The sequence below is a fragment of the Balaenoptera acutorostrata genome, chromosome 2 (genome assembly GCF_949987535.1).
Source record: "Balaenoptera acutorostrata chromosome 2, mBalAcu1.1, whole genome shotgun sequence".
Lineage (NCBI taxonomy): Eukaryota > Metazoa > Chordata > Mammalia > Artiodactyla > Balaenopteridae > Balaenoptera > Balaenoptera acutorostrata.
In genome coordinates, this window is record NC_080065.1 from 113962479 (window position 1) to 113971953 (window position 9475).

Below are 9475 nucleotides of genomic sequence, written 5' to 3' on the forward strand. Positions count from 1 at the left end.
AGCTATAAAGATTATTAATGGCTAAAGGACTAGGACCTACTATGAAATGTTCAAAGAAATAAACTTTTTGTAAATCTTTATTCATTGCTTCAGAATTCATGATGAATGGAGTAGTGTAACTGCATGGGAGAGGGGCTGATACCAATCATTCCAATGATGATTATCCTATAAAAGAAATATCCAAACTTGGCTGGAAGATCTTTGTCGCAGCAGATCTTCATCAAATGTTCTTTGGTTTACCTAGTTCAGCTTCCTTGGGGAAGCGCATTCTAACAGACTCTTGTGGTGGTTAACGATTGCAGCGGGGACAGAATAAAAAGAAAGGGGCCGACTCATCTAGACTAAGTAAGCAACGGAGGAGTTAGTTTAAACAGAGGTTGTCAGAGGGGGTTTTGGAATCTACTACTCTGGAGAGTTTTAAAAATAGGCCAGGCACTCATCTCCCTGGGATGGCCTCAGCCTGCAGAGTAGCTAGAGGACAGCTACAGCCTTCCTGTGGTCCCTGCCACCTCTACCCACAGCGAGGCGACAGCAATATCTGCGGGGGCCTCCGGGCAGGGGAGCCCGCAGTAATCCAGGCTCGTTTCTAACTAGAGTCCTTTCTTACCACATGGGACGACAAGTATATAAGTGAGGGTGAGGTCAGAACGTTCCCTGAACCACACTCTGTTAGCATTACTGAGACAGGGCGTTCTGGCCACCAGCACCGTCGGCTGAAAAGCATGAAGGACACCAGTTTGTATTGAATGGCAGTGCTCTGTTGGATTTCATTTGTTCCACTGTTGTGTGTGTGTGTGTGTGTGTGTGTGTGTGAAGATACAGTAAGTTACACTAATTGGAAAGGAATTTCAGTTAAAAATCTGGAAAACATCTGGGGAAAGAACCTTCATGTTTCTCGTGAGGTTAGGTTCTAATGCCAAGCATTTGATTCCGACATTAGATCCTAACATTTAGCGTTTGAATTTCCTTGGGTCTGAGGCTTATCCAGGATTTTTGTCTCTTTGCTAGCAGATGGGGGTTTTCCTCTTAGAAAATGAGCTCCATTCCAGTCCCCTAGGGCTACTGGGTCATGGCCAGCTTCTCACAAGAGCTGAAGAGACAGCAGAGCTGACAGGCACAGGCAGAGTTAGCTTTAAATACAATGCACCCCATCATTTGGTGGGTGGGTATTATTGCTAACTGTGCTTCCCCTTAAACAAAGAAAGTGGTGAGTTGCCAAAAAAAACAAGGATGTTCCATCTTAAGGATTAGGCTGAATTCTTTCCAGAGAAGCACTTTTTTTTTTTTTTTAAGATGAATTTTATCCTAAAATATTTTCCAAATTTATTCAGGCACTCTATCCAAGGAAAATAAGTATTGTGCCGTGTAACTAGAATCTTTAGAATCAGTGCAACTTTCTCTTAACAAAGGTCTATCTTTATTCATCAAGTGGTCTCTGATGGCCTGTGTGGGGTGAGGTGACCGCCAAGGTCACAGTTATGCAGGCTGGCCAAAGGACACACTGGATCTGGCAACCGACTGCCTAGTCAATTTACAAGCAGGTGGTAAAAATAGGATTTTGTTGTTTTTTAATTGTTCTTTCCTCAGTGCCCCTCATAATTGCTGCTTTTCTGAAAGGGCAATTTTGTTTTCTTTAGAAAAAGGAGTCTTCCCTTCATCTCCCAAATGCTAAGTTGATGCCCTTCCCTAGAAGTCTTGCCATTAATTAAGTTGGCCTGAAGGTCATAAACCATGATCAATATGGAGGCTGGTCGCTGCAAGGTGCTAATGAACATCCCCAGAGAGGAACAGTGTCAACAATCAATAGAGAACTGCAGAGCACTGGTAGATTGATGGCTCTGATTTTGAAAAGGTATGGGAATGCCCTGTGATGTTTTCCCCCATCCTCCTTTTGAATGTTAATGCTTTGCTGAAGATGATTTCAGACACACTGCTGGTATACTGCCTCTACTCACTGAAGCAGAATCCTCTGAAGAGTTGCTGAGGCAGAACCGAAATCATGGCTCGCCTCAGAGAAGCAGCTGTATTGGCCGCTAACGATGCCTCACGCAGAAAGAGGACGCTTCTTTAACTCAGGGTGTTAATGGGAAGTTTCTAAGCCTGAAAACAACAGCTTTAGCTCTGGGGTGTGCCGTCAGCTGCTTGCAGCTTGACCACTATCTACTGCTTTAGCGCAGCTTGGTCGGGAAGAATGGAAACCAAAGAGGCTTGTAACTACCTGTAACTGTTCCACCAGGAAATGGATCAAGTGTTTGTTCAGCCAGATCCAGGTATTTGACCAAAATCTGTATCTCTGATGGGCTAATTAAATGCTTTTCTCTAACTTTAAATATATGCATGAGCCATGATCGCATGGATGCCTTTTGGATCCAAGTTCTGAATTTAGATCTAGCTGTCAGATAAAGTCTAATTAAATAGTTGCTAGGTAAAGTTAATGCGAGCCGGTGAAATGTAATGATGCCTTTATTTTTAAAGCATGCTGAAGTTTATAATGCTACAGATACCGGATAAAGAATAGTAAAACAGGCTTTTTTTCTTTGCTAAGCTGCAGTAAATTATTCTTGAAAGCTCTTTGCCCATTACAATGTATTTTTTTCTGTTCACCTAAAACATCCAACCTTCCAAAATGTAACAGGGATGTTCTAATTTGTTTACGAAGAATCACAACCCAACATAATGATAGCCCTGACGGTCCCTGGTGTCCCTGGGTGATGAGCAGTGTGCAGCCCTAGCCTTTTGAGGTATCAGCAAGCACTCTCTTTCACTAGGAAACACACAAGGAAAGGGAAAGAAAACTGAGTAGAACAGTAAGGTTTCTTGTTTGAAGTTAAAAGTTCCGGTTTGCTAGTGGTGCCTTTTGATACCCCCATTTACTGACTGGGCACTTGCACGGTATTTTTCTGTTGCCCTCAGCAAGGCTGCAACCTTGCCCTGCAGTGCCTTTAAAACTCTTTAAGCAGATGTTAGGAGGAAGATGAAGATAGGGAAGAAGTAAAACTGAAGTTAGGGCTCAGGCTGAAGACAAAGGTCTCCTGCTGACCAGCATGGTGAACCAGGTACAACAGGGTTCACTCCCAAACCCAAGCAGACGTGTCTGCAGGCTGACTTTGCAGGGATGGGCAGAGGAAACAGACTTCCTGGTGCAGTAGTGGGGGCTGGCAGCAGTTCTGAAACTGCCTGTTGACATTTGTAGCTGACCACATTCGCTTGTCTTTAAAATCATTACTTATGGACTTTCTACTAGCCTTGGTCTATTTTTTAAGTGTTCAAAATAATTTTACTCTTAACCATTCTGTGAATTCGGAAGCATCAGGGCTATTGTATTGGAACAGGAGTGCTGTATTTGGAAAAGAGGAATGTGGAAGTAGCCATGTATTTATGTGAGCTGAGAAAATGGGGTGGGGGGGAGTCGTGGTTAAAATGCAGGAAGTACTTAGAAAGAGCCAGGAAATCTTTACTTGAAGGTCTTGGCTGGCCACCAAGAGGGCCATGTATTCTTTGAATTTATAGGAAATATTTTGCACCTTTGCATATATATCCTGGAATGCAAGTTGCTGTTCACTGGATTCATCCACAGAATTTCCAAAAGAGATGAGGTGGCTTTGGTGGACGGCTCACAATTGTGGGAGGAGATGTATAATAGGGTTGATGGGATGCTTACACGTCTCGGGTGGCTGGGTGGGATGGAGGGTGGGGAGTACCTCCATACACTCCAGCTATACAAACAGCCATGCAGCTGAGGCTTTCTTTAGCTCAAAAAGTCCACAGTGATTCTGTTCTGCCTCAGTCTCAGGATATGTATTACTTCAGTCATTAAAAGCCAGGTTAACATTTCAACAGCCAGTTTCAGAACTGTTGCAGGATAGTACAGCACTTTGAGGAAGTTTGTCCCTGCCAGTCGTTGCAAATTCAGTCCTGCTTACCTAGCCAATTCCCTTCCTTTTACAGTCTACATATTGGTCTCACCACGCTGCCAGATAAATATAAACAAGGTACACAGGATGTCTTTGTGGGACAAAGTATCCTGTCCGTCATGTGTGAGTGTACACTGGACAAGCCTGTGAATGTTCTTGCTCAATGCACGAACTACTTTTTACATCTACTTTTGAAAATATGTCAAGTCATATAACTAGGTTTGTGGCCTAGAAGTTTTAAAAATTAGGTACAGCAATTATGTGGTTTCGGAGTACTTAAAATACAGACTGCATTGTTTCACTGTACCCTGCATGCCATTAACAGCTGAGGGAGGACGACTTTCTACTGATTCCAACATTCTTTTGGGGGACGCTACTCTTTTGAATTTTATGATTTGGGGTGGGTTACTTACAATCTCCATTCCTGCCTGGAAAATTAGAAATAAATCTCATTTTGCACAAAAATCAGTTAAAGAGAAAACAGTCGCTCATCATCACCTATTTCTTGAACACTCACTACGTGCCAAGCAGGACTGCACACGTACTGCATATACTGCAGCTGTTATTGCAATTCATTGCGGGAGGGAGGGCGCCTGAGTTGAGGACCACAGAAGGGAGATGGTGAAATCAAATGCCTCTGTGTGGTTTCCCAGGACAAGGGGGCAAATGCACTGAACTGATTCTGTTGCTGCCACTTGAAAAATAAGAAAAGAAACACGTCATTGCTTTAAGATAGATTTTCTCCAGATAAAATATTTTTTCTTACTGTGAAATTGTAAAATAAGATGCTAATGAGATGAAAAGTCTGAAGGACCCAAGCTTGAGATGGGTACGTGTTGACATTGATAGTTTCCATGTAAGACAATGGGATTTAGGATATTTTAAATGACTACCCTTCCCCACCAAAAAAGCAATATAGGTAAGAAAGGATTGACCCCTTAAACATAGGGAGAGTGCTTAATTCCAGCTGATTTCTATATTTTGGACCCATCAGCACTGAGGCCAAAGAAAATTTTAAAAAACCAAACAACTGCTTCTTAAATCATGAGCTTTATGACTATTAAACTGTCATTGTGACCCAGACTATTTGTGATTCTTTGAAACAAGATCGATTTCAAACACAGTGGTCTGACATCCCAGTTAGGCTGGATGACACGTGCTTTTTTTCCCCTTCTCTGTATCAGCCAGCACCTCCAAGTTTGAATTCAGTTCCCTGGACTCTAAGGGGCCAGAGATTTGCTTCAGCCTCTATTTAGAGAGCCAGTGACCCCAGAGCAGCAAGGAATTCCTCAAGGACCTTGTTGTTTAATAAGGGGAAGGTGACGAACACCGTGGAGACACGTCCTATAATAGGTGCTGCTGCAGGATGCAAGTGAAATGCTGCTGGGGACAGAGCAGGAAGCCCTGATGCCTTGGGCGAAGGGAGAGACTGAGGCTCCACCAAGGAGGTGGGATTCGGTGTGGACCCCGAGGGAGGGGGAGAAAGCCGAAGGTGGGAATAGGGCGAGGAGGAGAGCATCAGGCAGAGAGCATCATGACTCAAAGCTCAGAGGTGGGAAACCTGGAGGTGTTCAAAGAATAGCAGGTGTCAGGTGGAGCTGCAGAGCAGACAGAGTCAGGACGCTCTCCTTAGGTGTCTGCAGATCAATTACGTGTAAGTTTGTTTTTTGTCCACTGGTCATTTTACTCAAAACCAAATGTGATTTGATCTTTGTTGCTTTTTGAACTTATTTTGAAAATATAGTAATACCTTAGAAAAATTCCACTGTCAGAGTATATGATCTAATTTGTGGTCCAGAAAAAACAAGGGTATTGGGTCCATAAGCGGGTGAATGGGTGGGTTAGGGTCTTGGACATGGGAGCACATGGGTTTTCTGAGGGGAGGAGTGGTAAGACTTGAGCTTAGAATGATGAATCATGATGCAGTATAGAGGAAGTATGGGGAAAGAAAGAGAGGGCTTCTTTACAAATTAACTAAAGTGAGTGGCCGATAGTGAGAGGACCGTGGCTGGGATTGACTGCTCACATGGGGCTTCGTGACTGATTCAGGGTGTAAACACTTTGTGCACATCAGAGTTCAAGGAGCTTCGTTTGAGAGAAGGGATGTATTATATGACTTTTGAAAATGGCATCTTTTAACTAAGGTTCCCTTAGTCCATATTAAAATTAGACTTTATTTCCTGAGCACACACAAATGGACCCAGCAAAGGGAAGACAGGTGTGCTGCATGATGGGGGAAGCCAGTCAGGATTAAAATACTGTCACGAGTAACTCTGGTCCTTCTTATACTTAAAATAACTGCCTTTTATTTTTATTAACACTGATGATGGTTGTGTCAAAATCTTTCGAAATAATTTACTCACCCAAATTCCGCTGTTCATCTAAAAGAAACATTTCATTTTTTAGGTAAAAGCAATCATGAACATTTCCTAAGAATCATTTCTACCAAAAAGGGACATTTTACTCTAAGACAGACATTTACAAAATTTAGAGGTCTTTGAATATTTTTGTACTGTGGTGGCCAAGTGATTACACGTATTTCTCTTTCTGCATCTTATTATACTGATGCTTCCTTTAACTTAAACATGCTGTTGAGCTTTCCAAATTTGTAAATTATTGATTAGCTGATTGCAGGTTTCAAATCAAGCAGGCTTTTCTAGAGATTTCGATCAGTCCCAGGCAAAATTGTGAAATAGTTGGCATTTCTTTCTGGATCTCTGGATCTCCATCTCCCTTTATAACCATCTCCTGCTCTTCTCATCTCTACCCAGTCTCCTTCATCCCTCCCCAGGACTCTCCTGCTGGACGATCTGCTCCTAGTACCCATGTCTGCTTCCCACAAGTCCTTTCTAGCAGCCCCTCACTCCCGGCAAGATATTCCTTCAATTTCCTTTCTATCTACCACGTTTCTCCCTCCTTCAAATAGGAACAGTATTCAAAGACAAATCCCTACTAATGTGTTAATGTGTCACTTTCCTTGGTAAAATACTGCAATTTAATAGAGACCTTTGATGATTTGACCAAATGAAGTTATTTTAATAGGAACTTGGGCACCACACAATATGCTGGGAAGGGAGAGGCTTACAGTTTATAAAGATTTGTAGAGTTCTCAAAATGCTTTCATCTCTATTTTCTCCTCAATTTGGTATATCTAAAAGGGGTTGGTGGTGAAAGGGTCACAGAATAAGAGTATATATTTATATTTTAGCAGGCCTCTCAAAACACGTGATTAGGCTGCAAAGAGGGTTAACCATATCCTTGCACCTGCCTTGTAATCAGCATAGGGTGGTAAAATTACAAATTAAAACTGAGTTTTAAATCATTCTAGTCGTGGCTTCCCTGTGAAGAAGTGAGACCCCAGACTCATTTATAGGGAGATGTGGCTGATAATGTGAATTGAGATGACTCGGTTATTTACTGGATCTTCTTGGAATGGTTACCCATCAGTGCAGCCCCCAAATGAATTGTGTACCCGTTCTAAAACCTGAGTTATGGGATAAGCCTAGGAATTATAAGATGTTGAGCTAGGAGAAGAAGACTTGATACTTTGCCTTGTACAGAGGCCGAGGCTGGAGAAGACTGGTCCAGGGTGTCACGACGGCGCTCATTGAGTGGAGACCAGGGGTGGGAAGGGAGGGACTGAACAGGTATTGCTGTGCTAGTCGGCCAGCTTATGGCTAGGGAGTCTTTAACACAGGTTCACAAGGTTCTGTACCCAGTCGCCACTGTTTTCATTGAACTTCACAGATTTAGCAATCTTTGTGTTGTAAATGTACACAGTTAATGGTCCTCATTTTTCTTCTATTTCCCATTTGGATTATGTAGTGCCTTCATAAAGAACTTCCTGAAAATGCATACCTGTCTCAGCTGTGTTGAGAACAGACAAAGAAGAGGGCTCTGGCATCATTTGGGCTGGAGGGAAAATGGACATAGAATGGGATTTTAGTAAGTCAGTGGGGATGGAAGGGATCAAAGGGAGGGGTCCTCAATAGGATGTGAAAAGACAAGAGGGAACTTGGTAGGCACTGCCTAGGCATCTATTCTTCTATCACTACATGACTTTCTTTTGGCCCAGCCCTTGGAGAAAGTTTAGAGATTCCTTCTTTTCTCTGAACAATATGATGGTGGGCCTAGAAATAAAGTTGCCCGTTGGTGTTTACTCTTTTTCCTTCCCTTTCTTTACTGTGCAGCTTCTTCAAGGTGCAACCACCATGATCTCAGCAGGCTGATGATGGACGAGAAGGAACCTGGGAGACCCTGTGCTCTAGCTTCCCTGGACGATGGATGGAGGACCGCCTGTCCCTTCACCCCTAGTGCCCCTTGGGAACGTGTCGTCAGATTCTAGCATGTCTCTGGAGCAGAAAACCACATTTGTTTTTGTGATTTTGTTGTTTATTTTCTTGGGCATCCTCATAGTCAGGTGCTTCCGGATTCTTCTGGACCCGTATCGGAGCATGCCAACCTCGACCTGGGCTGACGGACTTGAAGGCCTGGAGAAAGGGCAGTTTGACCATGCCCTTGCTTAACAGGACAGGAGCAGGAACCCATCCTGAGGAGGAGAAATGCTTCATGTCTTGGCGCAGGATTCTCTTTAGTCAACGTTCTCAGCAACTCAAATTTTAACCATATCTGGTTCTAGAGCCACAATCCATTTATTCAGTGAACTTCTGAGGATATTGGAAATGGAGGTTTATATTCCTAAGCCCAAATAGGAAGGTTTAAATTTCAATATTTACTCAATGAATGAATGTTGAATGTGTGTGATGGTGAAACTGAGAACATCTATAGTGACTTTGCCTAAAATGAAGCCCTACAGGACCTGACCAGAGAAAAAGACTAGAAATGATCTGATCTGAATCTGATGGCAGGGCCAAAAGAGACTTCCTTGTTCTAATCACGTCTCCCAGTTTGTTTTATTTTCATGGGAATCTGGGCAGAGAATGAGGAAGAAGTTGTGGAGTGGACCCAAAGCAGGTACTTGTTTTCTCCTAAAGCAAAGAGCACTGGAGGGCAATAGGAATGCTTAAAAGAGGTGGTTGATCCCTGGAAAATATGGGTGAGGATGATGTCATTTTACTTTTCAAATAAAATTGAATTCAAAGGCTTATGGAGGTTTTAAAACTATTTACCAGGCCAAGTACATTCTAGGTATTCATATTAATAACATGCGTAGAGGTAGCTATACATAACCTGAATTTACTTTCTTTGCACAATTGGTTGAAATAATAGGTTGCAAGTACTGCTTCAACTCTTTTTTTAAATAAAAAGTTAATTGTTTAGAGGAGAAGACTTTTATAGTCTTAAGAGGAATGTGTGTTTATGACTGAATAGAAACCAAATAAAACTTTTCAAGAAACAGAAGCGTCTCCTCTGTTATTTCAGCGCTCTGGAGGCAGAGAGTGGCATCGAATACTGAGGACTAACTGTTCTGAGAAAGAGAGCAAAGACCACAAAAGATCACGTAATTCATTCCTCTCCCATTTCAGGAAGGGCTCCCACAAATTTTTCTGCCATGTAAGACCTTATTCTAAGCACTGTTTAAGTCCCCCCAAAAGAGAGAT

General features: G+C 42.6%; 1 protein-coding gene across 2 annotated transcripts; it reads left to right on the forward strand.

Annotated features, from left to right (window-relative positions):
* The first annotated feature begins 1803 nt into the window (after nt 1-1803).
* Nucleotides 1804-9239, forward strand: CTXN3 (cortexin 3). Of its 2 annotated transcripts, none has more exons than XM_057541228.1 (2): nt 1804-1852; nt 8105-9239. In XM_057541228.1, exon 2 carries the CDS (start codon nt 8195-8197, stop codon nt 8438-8440), a length of 246 nt encoding a protein of 81 aa, XP_057397211.1. In that variant the 5' UTR covers nt 1804-1852; nt 8105-8194; the 3' UTR covers nt 8441-9239. The 2 variants fall into 2 exon arrangements, with proteins under 2 accessions (XP_057397211.1, XP_007188570.1); XM_007188508.2 differs by lacking the exon at nt 1804-1852 and adding an exon at nt 1992-2270.
* Nucleotides 9240-9475: the final 236 nt, after the last annotated feature.